Source organism: Haliotis asinina, chromosome 6 (genome assembly GCF_037392515.1).
Source record: "Haliotis asinina isolate JCU_RB_2024 chromosome 6, JCU_Hal_asi_v2, whole genome shotgun sequence".
Taxonomy (NCBI): Eukaryota; Metazoa; Mollusca; class Gastropoda; order Lepetellida; family Haliotidae; genus Haliotis; species Haliotis asinina.
This window is the reverse complement of record NC_090285.1, coordinates 47758304-47780119: the sequence shown is the minus strand read 5'-3', so window position 1 is coordinate 47780119 and position 21816 is coordinate 47758304. Positions and strand designations below refer to the sequence as shown.

Sequence of the window (21816 nt, the reverse complement as noted above, 5' to 3'; positions counted from 1 at the left end):
TTCTGTGGTTGTGAATGTTAAATAGGAATGTCCGTGGTAGTGCATGGATACATGGAGCAGGATGCAGAGTTCACAGGTAGCCAAAGGAGATTTTGAGGCATCAGTATGTCTGGCATGAGTGATGTGGATAACTTCATTACTGAGCTCAGTGAACGAATAACAAATTTACACCCCTCTCTCTCACTCTTCACCTCTCACTGTCTCTCCCACAATCACCTCTCTCCAGGCCTAATAGCAGGGAGCCTATATAGAGGTATCAGGGTTGTAGAGTATACCTGCTAATAGTGATAATTGCAAGGCAGTTGGGTGATTACACAATGCCAGAACAATACGGACAATGCAATTATCACTAATAGGCATGGCTTCCATTTGTTTTCTTATCCTTTGTTAAAAGCCGTTGTTGTTACCTCTTCTAAATGCCACTGATAGACTCTGAAAGTCCCGGAAAAAGAAAGTCAACTGTAAATATGTCCTTAATAAGCGTACAGTCTTGTGCGTGCTTCACATGTTTTTTAATGCAGTCGATCACCAATACCTGTACGCTGGAAATAAAACATTTATCGTAAAAAATATAAATACATACTAAAAATAGTTAAAGCAAACACACAGGGGCCTGTAGAGCTAAAAACTCACATCAAGGTATATATACAGTCACTGACGGAGTCTTTGTACTACATGAACGGATATCGTACTAAGACCCTGTCAGTGACAGTATATACCTTGAAGGCAGCTTTTAGCGTTACAAGCCCCTGTGAGGAAAATGTTACTTCAAGCTAAAAGCATAGCAACCCGTGTAGGTCCCGGGATAGAATAGGCATTCAGCAACCCGTGCTTGCCATAAAAGGTGACTATGCTTGTCGTAAGAGGCGACTAACGGGATCGGGTGGTCAGACTAGCTGACTTGGTTGACACATGTCATCGGTTCCCAATTGCACAGATCGATGCTCATGTTGTTCATCACTGGATTGTCTGGTCCAGACTCGCTTATTTACAGACCGTCGCCATATAGCTGGAATATTGCTAAGTGCGACGTAAAACTAAACTCACTCACTAAACGCATAGCTTGACCATAAGCCCCACGTGTTCTTTGTTTGTAAACAGTGAATACCTATTTATAGCGACTAGCGTCATCCCATAGTGCCTATCGTGACGTCACGTCCGTAAACAAGTTTCGCGTACCCCAGCGCTCATTGTCCAGTGGTTCCAGATATTTCTACAATATTCGAAAGGATTACTCTAATATTCGTCACTTCTTGGTCTTACACATACGCCCCGACAGTCAGAAAGACGTGCTTCTGAGTGGTAGGTGGTGCTAAGTCATGAATGCCCTTATACTGGAGAAACTTCCTCCTTGATTTTTGGGTCACGGATGCAAAATGATGCAGACGAATTTTGTTATCAGCTGATTGTAGGCCAGGCCCTCGTGAATTTCGTGCTGGGTTTGAGTAGAATAACATTTCAAGGTTCAAAGTTGTGACTATGTATTTACGGGACGCTTTTCATAGAGATGACATTGATGAGGGTGAGTTAAAAAACAACAGATTCGTTATACAGTATTCAAGCGGAGAAGGGATCGAGGATGGGGTGTGCTCAACGCCGAGGTATATTTATAGATCGCCTGTACATTTTAGTTAGATGTGAATAGTGCATTGAAGAACGGTGTAAATTGTTTAAGCATTCTCTCGGCCAAAATTCGTTAATATCAGTAGCTCTTGAGTCATTATGTATCCTACATGTATGCCAACATGGAAGTGTTGTCAAGTTATCATGTAAACCTGCTGAATTAGAGTTGTTGATTCACCGTTGATCAGTTGTTGTGTTGACCTTCACTTCATCAAACAATCAGTGTCTATTATAAACACCATCAGCTGTGGAACAACGTTCACATGTTGTGTTGTTTTAAAATACTGCAATTTCATTGAATATTTATGATGTAATGTACACCTTGGCTTAGGGCATATGGCTATTGATGAAATTATTATTGATAATGTTTCATAAATAATTCTGGAATGATATTCTGCTGATAATTGCTATAAATTCTTATTAGATCCCTCTTGTGTGGGAAATGAGAGTACAGGCATGTATTTAACATGGTTTGCTTTGATAGACACATCCACACCAAAATCATTCAACATAACCTTGTTAAAAAATGAACTTAGGACAAATTGATTGAGATTCAAGTCATAACCAAACTTTGGATAAAAACTTAAAGCCTAAGGTCAGTTTTTGTTTTGCAAGGATATTCATTCAATCCATGAATAAGAGAGAATGTACAAAGTAGCTGATGTTGAATGAAATAAGTATCCGTGTAAATGAAACAGTTATTTCAATTAAAAAGATTATTCGTCAAAGTGTCATTGACACAACTCTAATTTTAATGTTTAAGCTTTTGGGTTCTCTAGATTTAAGGATTTAAGTTGGACAAATTTATTAAAAATGTTAAAAATATATTACATTATGAAAACTATTTTTAGATACATTCTGTCTTCTATGTCAGGATGAATGCAGGTTAATGTATAAACTTTGAGACTGGGAAATGTGTCACTAAATGAGGTAGGAACTATCTATAGGATTATTTACACAATGGCCATTATCTGATTGTCTGCCAGCAAGGCTGGATCTTGCTCATCATGTACCAACAATTCTATCTAATTACTTTGATGGTGTTCTGGCTATGACAAACAGTACAGGGTGCAGAAGGGCGGATTTAAAAAAGAAATTACAGAGCCCAAACAATTAGTGGAAGATTTAACAAACATCGCTGTTTGACTTGTCCTGTTTTTTGGCAAATACCCAGGAGAGGTCACCCAACTCAACGTGCTCTGTGTTTTTATGGAATTGTCAACTGCGTACTTATGTATAGATGTTGTACAGGGAGTGTTTGGCAAGGCTTGCAGATCCTCCGTGTAAGTTGTTAGAAGGTTATAGTTAAAACTGAATTTTGATTTTAACTGATTTGTATTCTAAAAAGTTGAATGTTGAGCATATTCAGTGAGTTAATATTTACAATATTTACCATTCTGTGTGTTTGAGCTGAGTAAAGGTTACCTGTGCATTACAACATTCTTAGTTAAATATCAACATGATCAAGGTAAATATAATTATTAGCATGAGAACAGGATCAAATGACAAATCAGCAAAATGTTCCAGAGTTGCTTAGTAGTCAACATTAAGGATTTTCTTGTGACCAGAAAACATCCAGAGCTTTCAAATAATTACCAAGCTCACACAGCATGGTGAACTTGTGTAATAAACATGGTGTATAAATACTAACCTGTCACATGAAACTGTTGACCCGTGAAGATATAGGTTAGAATTGATCTTCAGTAACCCATGCTTGTCATAAAAGACAACAATGGGATCAAGTGGTCAGGCTAGCTGACATGATTGACACGTCATCAGTTCCTAATTGCACATGCTTTTGATCACTGGATTGTCTGGTCCAGACTGGATTATTTACAGACCGCCACCATATATCTGGAATATTGCAAAGCGTGGTGCAAAACTCACTCACATCGAATGGTAGAATGGATATAATATAATTTAAAGAAATAATATGTTCTGTGACTGACTTAATATGTTAAGTGATGTTGCAGATTTTTCCTTGTTAATGTTGGAAACCTTTTTCTACCATGAATGGGAAAATACTTGACTCTGTCTCACAAGATCCTCATTCCATCTAATGACCGATTTCACAAACATGATTACTTGCTCAGTCAAAGGAAAAAAATGGTGGAACTAAGAAAAATTGAAAAACAGACTGTAGTTGTAGCTTTTTTCAAAAAGTTTTGATTTTAAAAAATAGCTTTCATAACTTCTTCAACATGTGGAAATGTTTCAGAAATCCTTCCCTTCTTGTTAATCATCGCATACTGACCAAAACTGTCAGAAGGACTGCTGACATGCTTGGACCTGAAGATATATGTATTATTTTATTATAGTATTAACTATCATTTAACAGTCAGAAACATAGTCATTGTGTGCTGAACAGTCCTAACAGCCTAATTAATTCAGTCACCATGGAGCCAACTCAAATGGGTGATTAAAGCATCCCATATAATCCCTAAAGGTAGTGGTTACTTGACATTCGTGAATAAACAGGTTTTGTGTGACATGTAGCTTTTCCTTGTCTGTGATCAGGCAGTCAAGTGAATGGCTAACCCCAACTCAAGTAGTCACATGTACTCATGATGGGGGACCGTCTCACTTACACGTTACATCCTCTACTGTTTATGTATGCTAACTGAAAATTTTGAATTTCAGAATCCTGAAATCATCTGACATGGCAGAAAAAGGAGAAAACAGCCCTGAAACATTGAACAACTCAATCGACGCTGAGGTGAATTCTGATGTGGATGAAAATGGCCTGAACAGTTCCAACAGCGAGACAGAGACAGAGAGCAAAAAACGACGAACACAGACTCCAAGTCCCCACCCAACTGGTGTTCCTGGTTTCATGGCAGCAGGTGAGGCATAGTTTTTAAAGCATTTGCTAATCAAACCAAACTTAGCTACAGTCAGTGAAGCCCATTTCTCATGTCCCCAGCTGTGGCACTGCTGGAATATTGCTATGGTACTGCTAGAATATGGATAACAGCATCATAAAACCATACTCCATCACTCTGTTTATAAAATTGAACATCTTGGTAAAAAGTGAACATATGTGTAATTCAGATATATTTTACTTTTGTTCATTAGGCATTAGGGTTCACATAGACCATAGATTATGAACAGTCCCTTATAAGGAAATATCAGTCACGTTATGTTGATTTCTTGTAGCTTCTCCCCCAAAGTTTGTGACGTTTGAGCAGCTGATGGAGGCAGCCAACGGTGTGCGGAACATGACTCTTGCCCATGAGATTGTGGTTGATGGGGACTTCAAACTGGAGACTCGCAAACCACAGAAAAATAGGTATGATGACTGGGTAACTTAGCCTATCTTTGAGGTTACAGTATATGAAATAAGTCCCAAACCCAGCCTGACATCAGGGCTGGTAACATCAAATGTTACCAGCTCAAAATGGATTTAACCAGACCAGACACCAAGAATTCACTCAGATATATGAAACATAAAAAGTTTGCACCAAACTTTCAGGCTTGCTAGCTGTTTAGACCGTCCATCAGAAATCTAGCCCATCTCAAGCGGTCAGGTGGGCCTATTTCATGCACTGCAAGGGTACCTGGGTGTTCAGTTATGAACATATGTACACTTCATGTCCAAGCAGTTTGAGTATCCTGGCCCACATGGTAAGGTCCTCTCCAAAACTACGTTTTGTCTTTTTGGAGCATAGTGTGGTCAGGGTTTTTATGTTACACTGCACTCACCATATTTTTATGTTCATAATTCTGTAAATTAACATATCATGGATGTCGGTTCTAAGATTTATAAAATCAAGTTAAATACTGCTTTGATCTCCCCAAGCAATAGTATAGAGCCAATGCAGATGGTCACTTTAAACATGCTTAGTTGTTTCTTTTACCAAAAGGTTGATCCATTTTCTGACTCTTTTTCAGTGTTCACTCTCAAGTACAGGAAGTGGTACACAAGGCATTCTGGGACTTGTTGCGTGAGGAAATCAGCCAGGATCCACCAGAATTCAAAAGGTCACTGGTTCTCATTGAAGAAGTCAAGGAGGTAAGTGAAATTGGTCCTAGGTGTTATGCAGATCAAGTATAGTAAAACACAGAAGCTTCCTGTTGGGTATAAATATGTACCTGCCAGACTTACTCTTCAACATAGGATCTTCTTTGAAAGACATTTATGTAGAATTTGAAGCATTAAGGAAGGATAACATTACACATGCTCAACTTCTTTATTGCCATGAGAATGATGTTTTGGTGTAGGTTCTAACACTATTATCAAGCAAGTCATCACAAGCGATATCTTGTTATCCTTGCAGACATAGGATGTGGCCTGTCTTAAATGACTGGTTTAACAGGTGATATCTACACTGTCATGTGTCAAGAGATTTAAGAGGTTGTCTTTTCACTATTTGTCTTTCCAGCTGGTTGTAAAGATGATAAAGGATTTAAAGGGTTGTCTGTGACTGTTAAGAGATGTAACTGGGTGTCTTTTCAGTATTTATCTTGTATTGTGGCATATTATTAAGAGATTTAAGCGTGTGGTAGGGTAGCCTAGTGGTTAATGTGCTTGCTCATCACATGAAAGACCCTGGTTCCATTCCCCACATGGGTACATTGTTGTGCCACCCATTTCAGGTGTCCCTGACTTCGCTGGAATGTAGGTCAATAGTTACATACTCACTCACTTACTCACTCATTAAGAGATTTAGCAGGTTGTCTTTGCACTGAATGTATTTTGGATGTGTAAACATGTTATCTAAAAAACTAGATATGTATTATGTCAACAGATTTGAAAGGTTATCTTTTCCCTTAGGGTTAAGACAGGTGCAAATTTTCTACCCGGGTACCCTACCCCAATTTATCCTACTCTACCCAGACTGAGATCATAATTTGCAACATCAGATTCGAAAGAAATGGCAAAATATTCTCCAGCTCAAGGCTGAAAATTTGACTTTTTCAATATCTTAATCATGTATAATATTCAAAACGGCGTCAGCCGGAGGTTTCAAATGAAACATTCCCGTGCTTCAAATACTCAATAACACCCGGAAATTGGCCAACACATGATGTTTATCGACATTGTAAACACAAAAGTAAACCAAAGGGTTTTACTGTCTGCACTCGTTTACATCGAGTAAGCGTACAGCAGTGAAGTGTCATCAGCAGGCCGTTTCAGCTGGTTCCCATGGTAACGTCTGGAGTTGCTCATTTGTGACGTGATTCTGACTTTACGTCACAATATGATTTGAATGACGTCACCACTGTTGATGACGCAACAAAACAATTGTTTACATGTCAATACGCAGTGAATAGTCTTGCAGTTTCCGGGAATCTAATCGACCAATCAGATTACAGAACACGGTGACTTTTGGTTTACAATTATAGATTTAACATGTTATTCATTCCCTGTGTGCATTCTGGCTTAATAGGTTATATTTTCACATGTACTGGTATATGATTACAGGTCTTGTTGTCACTGCTGCTGCCTCAGCATGTCCGATTACGAGCCCAATTAAATGAAGTCCTTGACCTTGAGCTCATAGAACAAAAGATGGAGAATGAAGCATTTGACATCCACTACTATGCCGAGTATGTAATCGGCATCATGGGGCGGCTGTGTGCCCCACTCAGGGATGACCAGATCGCCAAGCTCAAGGAGCAGAGGGAGATTGTGCCACTCTTCAAGTAAGACATATACATATATGTACTGAGGAAAAAAATTCGGGATCACATGAAAGCTCAAATTTCACTTATTTTCTCAGGTTTTTTCTCAAGCTATGCAGTACAAAGCTTGTAAAGGAAACTGGAAAAAAATAAGAGAACACTTGTCACTTCATGTTATCCCTTACATGTTTCCCTCAGTATATTATCATGTCTATATTTTACGCACATTTAATTAACATAAAGTGAAAGAGGCCAGATATGAGTTCTTAAATTGTTACCTAAAATGTTTGTTCCTAAAATTATTGTAAGTATACAGTTTTCATTATTTCAAATTATTTTGCCCTTAGTCATTATTAAGTTCCGTACGTACCCATTTACACACAATGATAATGAAAAAAAGTTATAATCCTGTCCAGTCGCCATTTTCAAAATGACGTGCCAATCCGATCAGCTGTTTCCTCTCACTTCATGTACGCCACACAAGTACTGTTAATAATGGGTCCGATCGCTTTTGTTTTGTTGTTTGCACTAGCAATTTCAAGAAGTGGGCAATTATCATAACCATGTATTATCTTCAAAAGAAGTGACTGTAAATTATGTCTAAATCTTCAAATGTAATGCATGTACAACCTTTTCATAATGAAAGAATAATATATTGCATTGTTTAGTCTATTAGTCACGTGATCATAATGGGTCTAGCTACCCAGGTCCAACTCTTTACCTACCCATCTTGGATATCCCAGTTACACATCCCAGCCCCACCGTAATCTTCATCTTCAGCACTGGGATCATTATCCCACTACTGTATTGAGTGTACTGATAGTTTTAGCAGACACAAAGGAATTTACCTCCTGTTTAATAAAAAAAATTCAAAGTAGTCACACATGGTTGATCCTGTGGTTTCCAGGGAGATATTTGAGGTTTTAGACCTGATGAAGATGGACATGGCCAACTTTACAATCCAGCAGATGAGGCCCTACCTTCAACAGCAGAGTGTGGAGTACGAGCGCAACAAGTTCCAGGAGTTCCTCAAGACACAGGATGGTATGCTGTGTGGACTTGTGTTAGGATGCTTGGGAGTGTGGGAATTAGTTCATAAGACGCGGCATGTAGGCTGTGTAGGGGATGGTTGGGAAGAGGTTGTGTGAGGGCTGATCGTTGTTCAGCAGCTTATGCAAATGCTCACCCGGTTTGGTGATATGGAGATGGTTGACAATCTGTGTGTTCTCAAGGCAGTCTGTGTATCAGGGTTATAAATGATTAAAATAAATATTTTGCTCTCTTTCCCAATCAAAAGTTTGTAATCCTATGCTTAGGTCAAGTGAGGAGTGAGTGAGTTTAGTTTTACACTGGTTTTAGCAATATTTCAGCAAGATCATGGTGGGGAAAGACCAGAAATGGGCTTCACACCAATCTGGGTAATCAAACTGGGTCCTAGGCGTGATGAGCGAACACTTAAATCACTGGGCCACCCCATCCCCCTGGTCAAGTAAGGAATCAGCAGTAATTTGTGCTTGTTTGAAATGGATTGTTTGCTCACTCTGTGACTTGGTTGCATGTGTCTCATCAAATGCAACAGCATCTTTGTTCTAGTACCAAGCACCTGTTTTTCTGAATAAATCTTAAATATCTACAGGTTACCATGATACAATTCAAATATTGCTAACTGAATCTTTAAAATGAAACTTACAATGCTTTCATCAAGGCTAAGCCCTACCAGCCCAGACGTTGGTTGCCTTGACAACAAATAGTCCATATCAATACAGTAATTTTTGCATTATTGTGATGAGCGTGACATACTCTCTGATGGGAAAATGCATTTGTGTTGTCAGAACATGGAACGGATGGCCTACAGTTCACTAAGGTGTGGCTGAAACGAAGCTTTGAACAACTTCTGGCTGAGGAAGAATCTTCTGGAGAGGGAGCTACTGTAGGGTCAAAGGTCACACCAGCATCTATCATGAATGAGGCATACATGGAACTTCTACAGTGGGATGATAATCAGGTTTTCCCGGAGGTATGGATGAGCACTGTTGTATTGTTTCAGTATTATTGTTTTTAGAGAAGTAAGATGTGGTGTTTTTGTGGTGTACTTTGGTGTTATAGGAAACTGATGTAGTGTCCAAGGTGTTTTCAGTTTCTTCCTGTTGTAGCGGTCTCAGTCTGGCAGTATTGTAGTGGCTACAGTGTTGTAGTGATTCCGTGTTGTAATGACCTCAGTGTTCTAATGACCTCAGTGATGTAATGACCTCAGTAGTGTAATGAACTCAGAGTTGTTATGCCCTCAGTGTTGTAGTGACCCGAGAGATATAGTCACCCCAGTATTGTAATGACCTCAGTATTGTAGTAACCTTAGTGATGTAGTGACCCCAGTGTTGTAGTAACCTGAGTGATGTAGGGACCTCAGTGCCGTATTGACCTCAGTGATGTAATGATCTTAGTGTTGTTGTGACCTCACTGATGTAGTGCCCTCAGTGGTCACCACAGTGTTGTAGTGATTCTTTATTGTAATGACCTCAGTGTTGTAATGACCTCAGTGGTGTAATGACCTCAGTGATGTAATGACCTCAGTGGTGTAATGGCCTCAGTGTTGTAATGACCTCAGTGTTGTATTGACCTCAGTGTTGTAATGGCCTCAGTTGTGTAATGACCTCAGTGTTGTAATGACCTCAGTGGTGTAATGACCTCAGTGTTGTAATGGCCTCAGTGTTGTAATGGCCTCAGTGATGTAATGACCTCAGTGGTGTAATGGCCTCAGTGGTGTAATGGCCTCAGTGGTGTAATGGCCTCAGTGATGTAATGACCTCAGTGGTGTAATGGCCTCAGTGGTGTAATGTCCTCAGTGATGTAATGACCTCAGTGATGTAATGACCTCAGTGGTGTAATGACCTCAGTGTTGTAATGACCTCAGTGATGTAATGACCTCAGTGGTGTAATGACCTCAGTGATGTAATGACCTCAGTGGTGTAATGGCCTCAGTGTTGTAGTAACCTGAGTGATGTAGTAACCTCAGTGCCCTATTGACCTCAGTGATGTATTGATCTAAGTGTTGTAATAACTTCGGTGTTGTTGTGACCTCAGTGTTGTAGTGACCTCTCTGTCATTTGTGCAGACACTACTGATGGATCAGGGCCGGTTCCTGGAGCTACGGGACAAGACACGCCAGCTGACCCTGGTGGCATCTGTGTTGCTGGTGACATACAGTACTGTAGGAGCTCCCATAGCAGGAATACAGGACCTCAAGACTACACTCAAGTCCAATATACTCACTGTGATTGCAGCAGAGAAGTAAGTCAAAGTTTAACATTTACCAGGCTTGGAAATAAATTATTTGACCTCAGCCATGACACAGTCTTAAGTCTGTATCCAGATACATGTACCTAATTTCCAATATCACACCTACATCTGGGCGTAATTCTTGCACAAATATTATAAGTTATCACCTCGTGTCGAGGGAAATACAGGGTTTTATCAGTCCCGAGTAAGGTTGTATTTCTCAAGCCGCGTCATCACCGAGGCGTAGCGGGGTGATATGACTTTCGTAGCGGGAGTACACGACTTTTATACTCCCGCTCGTGGATCGTGATGGATGTACATGGTATTTTATCAGAGTCACGTGGACCAATCAAAACTCAACATTCTTACACGAGGCTAGATAATTCAATTTATTGCCACACAAGACCAGGACTTAATGAGTAGATTCCTTTTTTTTTCTGTCGGAATATTCCCATCATTCAGCAATGCCCAGACACTCCTGATGTGTGTCTATTGTGCAAAGATTTCGCATTATCATGTCAGTGTAATGCATAGTAAGAGAATCAAGAAGGTTCTTGTTTTCCAATTTGCCGCAATGCCAAGAATGTGATTGTTTCCATGTTACAGAGATTTCAAGAAAGTGATTGTTTTCCACTTTTCAAAGATTTCAAGAAAGGGATTGTTTTCTCATTTTCAGAGAATTCAAGAAAGTGATTATGAATGTGGCTGTCCAGGTGAAGAAAGATGTAAACGAGTGCCTTGTGAAGCACGGCTTCTCTCAGCTGGATGAGGAGAAGGAGAAGATTCTGATTGGGCAGATCTCAGATGTTGCTGCTGAAGATCATGCTGTCTCAACTGTCATGCGTAAGTCGGACAAAACATGTCACTCAAATGTTTGCTGAACACTGGCATTTTGGGTGTAGAGATTTTTTCCAGATATTTTGTCTTATTAGATTAGTATGTCATTGTTAAAAATGACAGTGAGTACTGGGAGAAATGTCATACAATAAGTAGGAACCTGCATCTTTGATCAGACAAGAGCAGAAGATTACTAGCATTTACACATGTAATAACAAAATCAGTATTGCTAACTTCTGGCAGTAGTTACACAAGAAAAAGCAAGCAAATACCATTGTCAGTTATGAGTGAAATAATATTCTAGGTTATATTTCCCAGCTTCCTGCTTGACAATGGATACAAAGTGAAGTCAGATGCTCCAGAACAACAAGGCTCAGGTCATTGACCTTGTACAAAGATAATGGATCCCCTTTTCTGCGCAAATTGGATCTCGATATTTCATAGATATTTCTAGTAACCCAACCTATTATTTTCACTTGTAGTTTCAGTTAACCACTAGGTTGTCAGAATAATTTGAAACTCATCCGGGATATTGAAATTCGGGAGCATAATCTTAAAACTGAATCACCGCTGCAGTAGAGATAATTGTCATGTCATCCAAGATCATACCTATCTTCATCAAGTTTATCAGTTTATATGATGTTCACAGTGGGTTATATGATTACATTGCAGACAAAAGGATCTGTTCATTTATCAAAGGCTCAATCACTTCCCGCCACACAGAGCCATTGAAGGTTCCGGCTGGGTACTCTGCCTTCCAGACAGAACTCAGCCAGATGCTGGGTCGCTTCCTACGTCTCGTCTCCCACAACAGGTCTGTGTTTGGTATGCATTATGCCAACATCATTGGTTCTCTTATGCGCAAGCAGCAGGACCTTTCTCCCAGATAAACAACCAAACAACACATCACTAAACATCTACGTCTATGAGAGAATATATTATTTGTTCCATACAAGTTCATCAGTTATGCAAAGACCTGTTTCCTTCAGCTGGCATGAGGATCTCAGAATGTGGAGCAAGCCAGATGATCTACCATGATCCAAAGAAACAATTGTAAGTCCTCAGGTATCAGCCTGATCCTCAAAGGAACAGCACATCACACAAACATCCACATCTACGATAATACAAATTATTTGTTCCAGACAAGTTCATCAGTTACTCAAAGACATGTTTTCTTCAGCTGGAATAAAGATCTCCAAATATGTAGGAAGCCAGATGAGGTACCATGATTCAAAGAAACATATATGTATGTACTTGGTTATCAGCTACCTGGTCTTCATTCCACAAAGTGAACCTATCTATACAACAGTTGTAATTATTGCTAGAAACTACCACTGTAAATGATTTATCATTTGAATTACACATTTATCTTTTAATGTAACATTCTGTGGGACCTGCCTGTTTTTTCAGAAATGAGGCCTGCGATTATGTACCCATGAGTGTCAAATTGTGAAGAGGTGATTTCTCAATAATGTGTAACCCAGACTGATGTGAAAATCCTGTCAGTCTGGACAGTATTGGCCCAGAAACAATTCAGAACATTTTTTTACCAACATTTCAGGAATATTTAAGGGACAATTGATGAATTTTGAAATTAGGTTAATTGATGGGTTACTGAGAACAGCACTGTCCAGATTGACAGTTTCACTGAATGTGTAATATTATTTGACCAAAATGTCTTATGTCAGGATGATTCCAAATTGCCAGGATAGTTTGTTAGGGAAGTCCTGAGTGGAGAAAGTAAATTTCTCTTAAAAATATTAGATTCATGTTCATGACCCCCATGTAAGATCATGGCGTGTCATATTTTTTATCTTCACATGCATATTTGACATTTTGGTTATTGCTGAAATCTGAATTTCATGAGCATCTACCCTGTGTACATTTGATACACCATCTGCAGTAATATCATATGCAGGGATTCTGTCTTATGTACATATCAAAGTCGAAATCACAAGAAGCCTTTTTGTATTATCTCAAAAGGGATTTTCCACACAGGTCCAGGGAGTCGATTCCAGAACATGTCTGGTTGTCATATATATTATTGTTATTATCATTATTAGTCACGACAATACAAGAAGCAAGTGTGATGAACTGCCAAATGTGTTAATACGGAACACTGTCTTGTAATAAGATGATGATGATCTCACATGTGAGAGGGCAGCATGTTACAATCCATCAGACCCATTTTACAAAGCGAATATAGTGTTACGACTGTCATAAGTCTATTTTACAGTATAGGAGGTGCCATTACTGCAAGGAAAGTTACGAGATCTTAGGTTTATGAGAGCTTTGTGAAATAAGACCCAAAGCCCTGTTTCACCAAGCAATCGTGGCAGTTCAGCTGTTGTAACTCTGTGTTAAAGTATGGGAGATGCGATAGTTATAGTGCTATAATCGCTTAGTGAAATGCAGCCCTGTCCTTTCCACACACCCAGTAGTCAGGTATAGCATTATCATTAAGGAATATTTAGGTCTCCATAGTCAGTGAGAAATATGAATATATGAGTAGACCCCAGTGTTTAATGGATAAATATAGTGATAGGGTTTCTGATGATTGACATGGTGAGATTTTCACCTAGATGATTGGCATGGTGAGATTTTCACCTTGATGGAATATTACAGGATGAGTATGAAGCTGGAAAGTTTCTTGTGGTGAAACTGTTGGTTCTTAGTGGTCAGATAAGTGACTTTCTGTTGTGATGTTTGTTTCTGGATTTACAATGTTTATTGTTTGCTTTAAGGTGCATTCTCATGGTGCGATTTGCAATGTGAGGACACAGTAATTGTGCAGATATCAAATTGCATACAACTTAGTTCAGCTGAATTGTAAGACTTATCCTAATTCCCACTAGAAGTCCAAGCTTTCAAACTCAAAAGCTTTATGTCCACCTCAGAGTAACATCCCTTTGTTTGTCTGGACATCATGTCAAAGACACAACTAAAGAAATTAATTCTTACCAGAACAGAAACTGAACAGTCCACTTGTGAACTCCCACAGATTTTGGCATTCTTCATCTTTTCAAGTGACTGATGCATGTTGACATTAATGTTAGCATCTCCTGATGAATCCATTTTGTCATGCACAAGAATCTCATGAGATGTGAGTTGTTGTGACTTAAAAGGTACACCAAAACCAAAGTCGTTACTATCTTTATTATTACTACAAGTCATGTGCAACATGTTACTACAAGTCATGGGTTGGTGGGATAGCCTAGCGGTTAAAACATTCGCTTGTCCCACTGAAGTCCCAGGTTCAATTCCCTACATTTGTACAATATGTGAAGCCCACTTCTGGTGTCCCCACTGTAATGTTGCTGGAATATTGCTAAAAGCGGCATAAAACTCACTCACTCACTCCCTTCAAGTCGCACCTTAAGAACTCACCTCTAAGGAAACAAACTGTAAGTCCGGCATTGGAGTGTTTTACTGATTCTGAGTAGCATCATGACATTGACTAATGCAGAGTGCCAACACACTATGTCTATTGAACTTGTACCTGTGAGACTGTTGTTGGTCTGAACAGGATGTTACAAGTTGTGTAAGTTTACCCCATCTATATCCATGATAACACAGTATTGTTCCAGGATGGTTTTGCATGACATTTTCCTGAAGGACTGAGAATATGTATGTGTAGTTCCCAGAGCATGTTGTAACAGAAGGAGGGCATTACTCCACCACACAGTCATTGGTGTTTGTCGGAACAGTCTTTTTCCTAGCTTTCAATATTATTTTATGATGATTTTGTGATCAAGAACAAATTACATGTACCTTGTTAGATTTAACTGACAGGTTTTCATTGCATAGGGTGATGGTAACCTACAATAGTGGGTTCAAATTGAATATTCTGGGCATAAAACTCCTAAAAATGTTATATGTAAAACATGCCAGCCCACTCGAAAACTTACCTGCCTGCAAATAGTTTTGGTTTCACAAGCAACATATTTTATCATCCAAATGGAATTCATCATTTATTTTTATGAGTTAATTGATTCTAATTTATTATCCTGAAATATGATGAATATCTTCATATACATGTCCAAACTTTAACCCGACCATCGGGCAAATGAATTTGAGAATCTTACAGTCTTTGTTGAAAAAACCCCGTCCAAGGTGGTCAAGCAAGCAGGTATTTCAAATGCTGCGCATTCAACCTAAATATTTTTCCACTTTTACTAACACCAAAGCCACGATCATGGAAATTGTTTAAGTTTAAAGGATAAGGACCTGCATCACTTTAGGCTTTCCACACATACTGGGTGGTGTTCCATCACGATATGATATGCAAAGATCTGAACAGAAATTCTGTTCAAAGTGAAGTAAATTCATACTCACTCTTTGACCTAGGTTTGTAAGTCAAGGTTGTTATCAAAATAGTGATTATTTTTCTCCTTGCATGTGGAATTGTGTGATATTATGGACAAATTTCACATGTGTAATACAGTTTGATTCCAGGCCATTACTAACCATAATACAGTGGTTGTGACTGACATATTCAATTGATCTAAAATGAAAAAGAATGAATTTCTGACAATATGATAAGCCTGAGTTTCAAGGAGGATAAAATGTTCCGTATCACTTGAGGAGAGTTGTTTTAACAATAGTTATGTTGTATGATGGTTGTATCCCATAGAAGGTGCTAATGTTGTGTAAATAGTGTTGTTCGATAGAGAGAGCTGTCGCATTAATTGTATACCTGCAACAAAATATATCAGCTTTTTCATTAATATATAACCTGTATACCAGACCTCTCATCCTTTGCATTTGATAGATACAGAAAAAAAGATTGTCCTTCAAAAGGTTCTATTCAGGTTATCATCTCTGACTTTCACCTTAATTTCCTGACCTTGACCTTAATTTTCTGACCTTGACCTATATATTCTCGTCATCGTCAGTTTAGTTTGTTTGTCTTTATTATTAGGACAAAAATATATCATTATTTTCATCCAAGTACTTTATGAAGTGAGATTTGTGGTTCAAGAAGGATTATATTTTCAATGCCCTTGAAGAAAAAACAATTCAAGGCATCAGCTCCCGATGGCCGGGGCATCCATGTGGCTATGTGGTCAGCTACCTTATGTGTGGACATCTGCTCTTACTCTCTATCAGCCTTAGCAAATCTGTCATTTCTGTCATTAAAAGAATCTATCATTTTGTATTTTTATATGAATCCTTTACTTTGTAAATTCATCAAAGAGTTGTATTGAATTAAACAGGTTGCCATGGTCACAGTGCATTTTGATACATATGTATTTACTAATGTTTGTTCAGGATAAACTAAACAATCATTCATCTGCAGTATGTATATGTTTCATTGGGCTTCAAAATATTCAAATGCGGAAACAACCAATTCAAGGATTTGTCTTTTCCAACGAAATTGCATTCCTACATTTGTTTGTGTGATATTTGTAATGGTTATTATACATCTTTCATAATAGCACATAATAAATACTATTTATAAAGTGCAATTAAATGCAACACAAACAATATTCTCAGAGACAAATTTTGTGTTAAAGTATTTTTTCTATTTAAACATCATACCCAGTCTCCTTCCAATATCTTTACCTTAAAGGAACTTAAACACTTAAATACATATATATATGCTTTTATTCTAACATATACACAAATAATTTGCTGTGATTTGTTTTTCTGAAGAAATTCAAGGTTCAGAGTGTAGCAAAGATGAATGTACACATCCTGAATTTCTCTACATTTTCTCTCATTTGTATTGAATTGAAGATCATTGTGTAACAAAAGTCATAAGTATATTTCTACAAAAGGAACATGTACAGGGTGAGTGTATTATTTATCAGCATCTGTGGTACCTGGATCAATTCAGTGTTCTGCTTCTAATACAGCTGGCCTTTGATTGTTGAATTCTTTGATTATCACAGTTAAAGCTGGTATGGCAATACAGTTCCTGGACATAAGAGAGTCATTAGTGAAATTTCCATGGACTTTCATGTTAATTAACTGTGGCAAGAATAATTTTCATAAACTGAGCAGAAGTCATTTATTTTACTTTATTTATTATTATTATTTATTATTAGTTATTTAAGTCATTTTATTTCTTGGAAATCATCCACCCCTACATGTACATAATTTTCTTTCATCTTTCTGTTGAGTAGTTATCGAATGACACCTTATTAAACACCACATAGAAGTGCACTTTTAGTCTACCCCATAGATAGCCATGTTAATTCTGATTTATATGTCTAATATCTGTTGTTTAAACAGTTGCAGTTTTCTTAAAAATCATCAGAAAATTGAATGGAAATTATGTGCTTGCAGCAGAGATGATTTCCCAGCTGTTACTGTAGCAATTCAACCGCAAGTAAATTACATTAAAATTATTCTTGTAACAGTTAATTAACCTGCTAGTCTATGGGAATTTCACTGATGATGACTCACTTATGACTGGGTTGAATGGATGACATAGGTAATGTCTCTATTTACAGTGTTGCAATGTTGCAGTGCTGGTGATTTCAATGTTTATCATGAAACAGTATTTTTACACATGATCATGCCCTTTTACAAACACTGTACTGTGACCTGTTTCCATAGCTTTATACATGGCAGATAATTAGATGTGGGTTTGCTAATGATTTTACATAGAAAGGGAAAGGGGTAATTTATGGATATCTACCTTTGTAATACAACCGATGTGACGTTTCGGAGTATATTACTTCATTTCATCTTACCTGATGAAGACATTGTTTCCCTCTTATTATAGTTGACATCCATAACTTTAAGTACAAAGGGTGAAACCTATTTCTGGTGTCTTCCACCTAGATACTGCCGGAACATTTCTAAAAACAGCATAAAACCATACCACCCATTCATTTACATCATAAGTGGGGCAGTCAGGTAGACTCATGGTTAAAGTATTCATGTCACACTGAAGATTTGGGTTCAGTAACCCACATGAGTGCAGTGTGTGAAGTCCATTTCTGGGCCTAGATTTTTGAAGCTCTCATAGAGCTAAGACTGTCGTAAGTCAGTGTTAACGTATAGCACTTACAACTATCTTAAAGCTAAGAGAGCTTTGTAAATCGAGGCCCTGGTGTCCCCATTGTGATATTGCTTGTACATTACTAAAAGCAGCATAGAACCATACTGCTCACGCACTATTTTACATCATATGTGGGGCTGTGAGGTAGATTCGTGGTTGAAGTGTTCATGTCACGCTGAAGACGTGGGTTCAGTTACCCACATGGGTGCAGTGTCCATTTCTGGTGTCCCCCCACAGTGATCTTGCCGGAACATTGCTAAAAGCAGCATAAAACCATACCCACTCACTCTTTCACATTTTTAAGTGACTGAGCCATTCCTCAGAAAGTTGTGTAGATATTTCTATGGTTACTGGAACTGATGGCAAAGGATTTTTTAATCTATATTTCAAGTATTGTAAATATTTGTGGTGTACGGTTCTGTTATGACTCATATAATTATTTTTATTTCTGAATGTATATAAGAACATGACTCAGAATCAATGTTAAAGGTCATTAGAGTTTTTACTTTATTCTATATTTGTCGTTACTCTGACTTTTTATGCTCGATATCATCTCCTTTTATAAAGGAATCGTTTGTAGTGTCAATACTGAGTCAAAGTATTATGTAGCATAATTCATTTGTGTTTACAAAAACAATGAGCTGTGAGTGGTGTGTTCAGTGGTGATACATATTGAAGATGCAAGCTGAGGTAACCTTGTTCATATAGCATTAACTTGTCTGCCAATGCCCCAGGTATTTGCAAATCTAAAAACGAAAAGCTAAAACAAGTCATAAAGTGTTATTTTAATGTCAGGGTCAACTTTCCTTAGGACTAATTGTTAACAGCATTTACAACAATGAAAGAGGAAGCATTTCTTTTTTGATATTATGCTCCTGTTATGTTATTTCTCAGGTGAATAGTTGACCTGCCTCTGCAGGTGTTTGTGATAGATACATTTTATGAGGAAGGATATGATCACCTTCTCAAGAAGACTTGGTACTATCACTATTTAATAGTGATTCATAAACACATGCACACTATATAGCTGGAAAAAGACAAATGTAGAATCTCCATCAAGGATACTTTTATAGCAGTTATTGATTTCATTTTGCCATGTTTATGTATTTTACATAGTACTTTCAATCAATCCTTCAGAATTTGCACCTTCACCATATATAGTCTGTTTGTTGTGTGGAGGATGAAAAAGACAAATCTGTAGGGAAAGTGTTTGACCTGAGTCATCCAACCAGATAGTTGTTGACTATTGGACTCAAACAATATCCAAAGCACAAATGACTGTCATGACAACAATGACAATGAAATTTGTTTCTCTGAACTCCAGATTAATATCATACAATTCCTTTAAAAATCAATTTTTCAATTTTCTTTTGGGAAGAGTGTTGTAATTATGGAAGGATGAAATACCAGTAAGTGAGCATCCACTTGACCACTGCAATTGCACTAGAAAATCTATGAAATTTGAAGAAACTTATCAAAAGTTGGATACATAGAAACATATATTTCTGTTGATTGAATAAATTTTTGCCCAAAAGAAATGGCCTGAAGAAAGATGATGCTGATAATTTGGAAATCTGCTCTTGGATGTACATGTATGTGCAATTAAAGCATCACTCTTGATTATTGTCTTTGTCAGAAACCATCATGATTCTAAGTATTTAGTTGACTACTAGTTTTATGTCACACTAATTTTGATCCTCGACACTACTATTTGCAACACTTTGAAGTTGGTATCTCTGTACAAATGAATTTGATATATCAATGCAGTATTATGTGACAGGGTGACTTTTATTCTCATATTTAAAACTATTTTCTATTTATTTATGTGCTGTCTAAATTATTTGTAGTTATCAGAAATATATAAAAATATACTTGTATAATAGTAAATTAAATTGTATACCAATCAAATATATTCTTATACTGATTACTTGATTTGACCTGAGAAGAAGAATTATTGAGGCTCTGGTAAATAGGCCTAGTTCTATCCGGAAACTGCTCAAAATTTTGTTACGAACAAAAATTAAATTGAAAAAAATATTGGTTATAACATCTATTTGAGTGTATTATCACTTTGAATTAAATAGTCATATGTTTTCATCTGTCATCTCATTTTTAGCATTCTAATCAAGAAAAATAGTAGGAACAAACATATACAAGGGCCTTATTATTTCGCACAGTGAAGACAAATGTGATAAAGTTCAATAATATTAAATTATTTTATTATTTAGATTTATGATTTACTCGAAAAGAAAAACCTTCATATGGAACAACAGAATAAGAACTTCCTGTTTTATGATTGTTTATAACAGATATATATACTTGCAAGGTTTTAGTTTACTTTTTGGTAAGCGCCTCTGGGTATGCTTGTCATGCATTTATGTTATGTTATGTTATATATTTATGTTATGCATAAATGTCTTTAAGGGGAATGACATTCTACATATGAATACATAATGTTTAGCCTTTATATATGAAGAAACATTCTGCATGAATCATATATACTGAAGTGTTCCCCAAACAATGCTTATCAGATTATTTAGCATTTTTTACATATCATATTTTTAGTATAAATGTACAATTTTGCTGGGGTGTATGTGTGCATGTTTGGTCCGAGCCAGTTTGAACTAGTTTCAGTTGCACTGTTTGCCACCCTTTGACTGTGATTAGTTGTCCTGTTTGTACATATTTTCATTTGAGTGAGTTGTCCAACATTTATTATTAAATAAACTACTTCATGATTACCTGTCTGAACTTGTGTTTTGCTGTTAATAATTCCTTCTTATGTGGTTTCTGAAAAGGCAAAAGAATAGATGAAATTTTTCTAATTGTCTTGCAGTTCATTGTAAACCTTCCAAATCATAGGACCCGTGAAGATCCAGGTTAGAATCGACCTCCAATAACCAACGCTTGTCGTAAGAGGCAACTAACAGGATCATGTGGTCTAACTGGATCTCTGACTTGGTTAACACATGCCATCGCATCTCAGTTTATAAGAAATAAAGTCTTTTGCAACTGCATCTTGTCACTTCCACAATTCCTTATGTATATCCATAACAACCCACCTGATTAATAACACAATGACTGGGAAGTGTGTTTAAAATACATTCTGTATTATTATTCAAATCCAATTATTTACAAAGCTATACAAACACATTGCTGTACAATGATAAATAGTATTCTAGGTGCTTATATACATATCACAGTGAAGCTTCACATTGGTTTTTAAAAAATCAAACACAAAACACTGCCATACACAATAAATAGATAATATACTGAACAGCAAAAGAAACGAAACAGAAAAAAAAAATGAAATCTCTTAAAGGTAAGTGTTCATGTTATGTCTTCAATTTAAAAACTAGACTAAAAATGGCTATGTTTCTTTTGCTGTTCAGTATATATTTATTATTCCCTGTTGTACACAAACTCCAAAGGTGATAAGTTCA

At 37.3% G+C, this 21816-nt stretch overlaps 1 protein-coding gene across 1 annotated transcript; it reads left to right on the top strand.

Annotated features, from left to right (window-relative positions):
* The first annotated feature begins 1187 nt into the window (after nucleotides 1-1187).
* Nucleotides 1188-21114, top strand: LOC137287063 (T-complex protein 11-like protein 1). The gene is made up of 10 exons (XM_067819179.1): nucleotides 1188-1302; nucleotides 4264-4466; nucleotides 4780-4912; nucleotides 5515-5635; nucleotides 7049-7269; nucleotides 8156-8292; nucleotides 9081-9265; nucleotides 10361-10536; nucleotides 11201-11367; nucleotides 12034-21114. Exons 2-10 carry the CDS (start codon nucleotides 4283-4285, stop codon nucleotides 12249-12251), a joined length of 1542 nt encoding a protein of 513 aa, XP_067675280.1. The 5' UTR covers nucleotides 1188-1302; nucleotides 4264-4282; the 3' UTR covers nucleotides 12252-21114.
* Nucleotides 21115-21816: the final 702 nt, after the last annotated feature.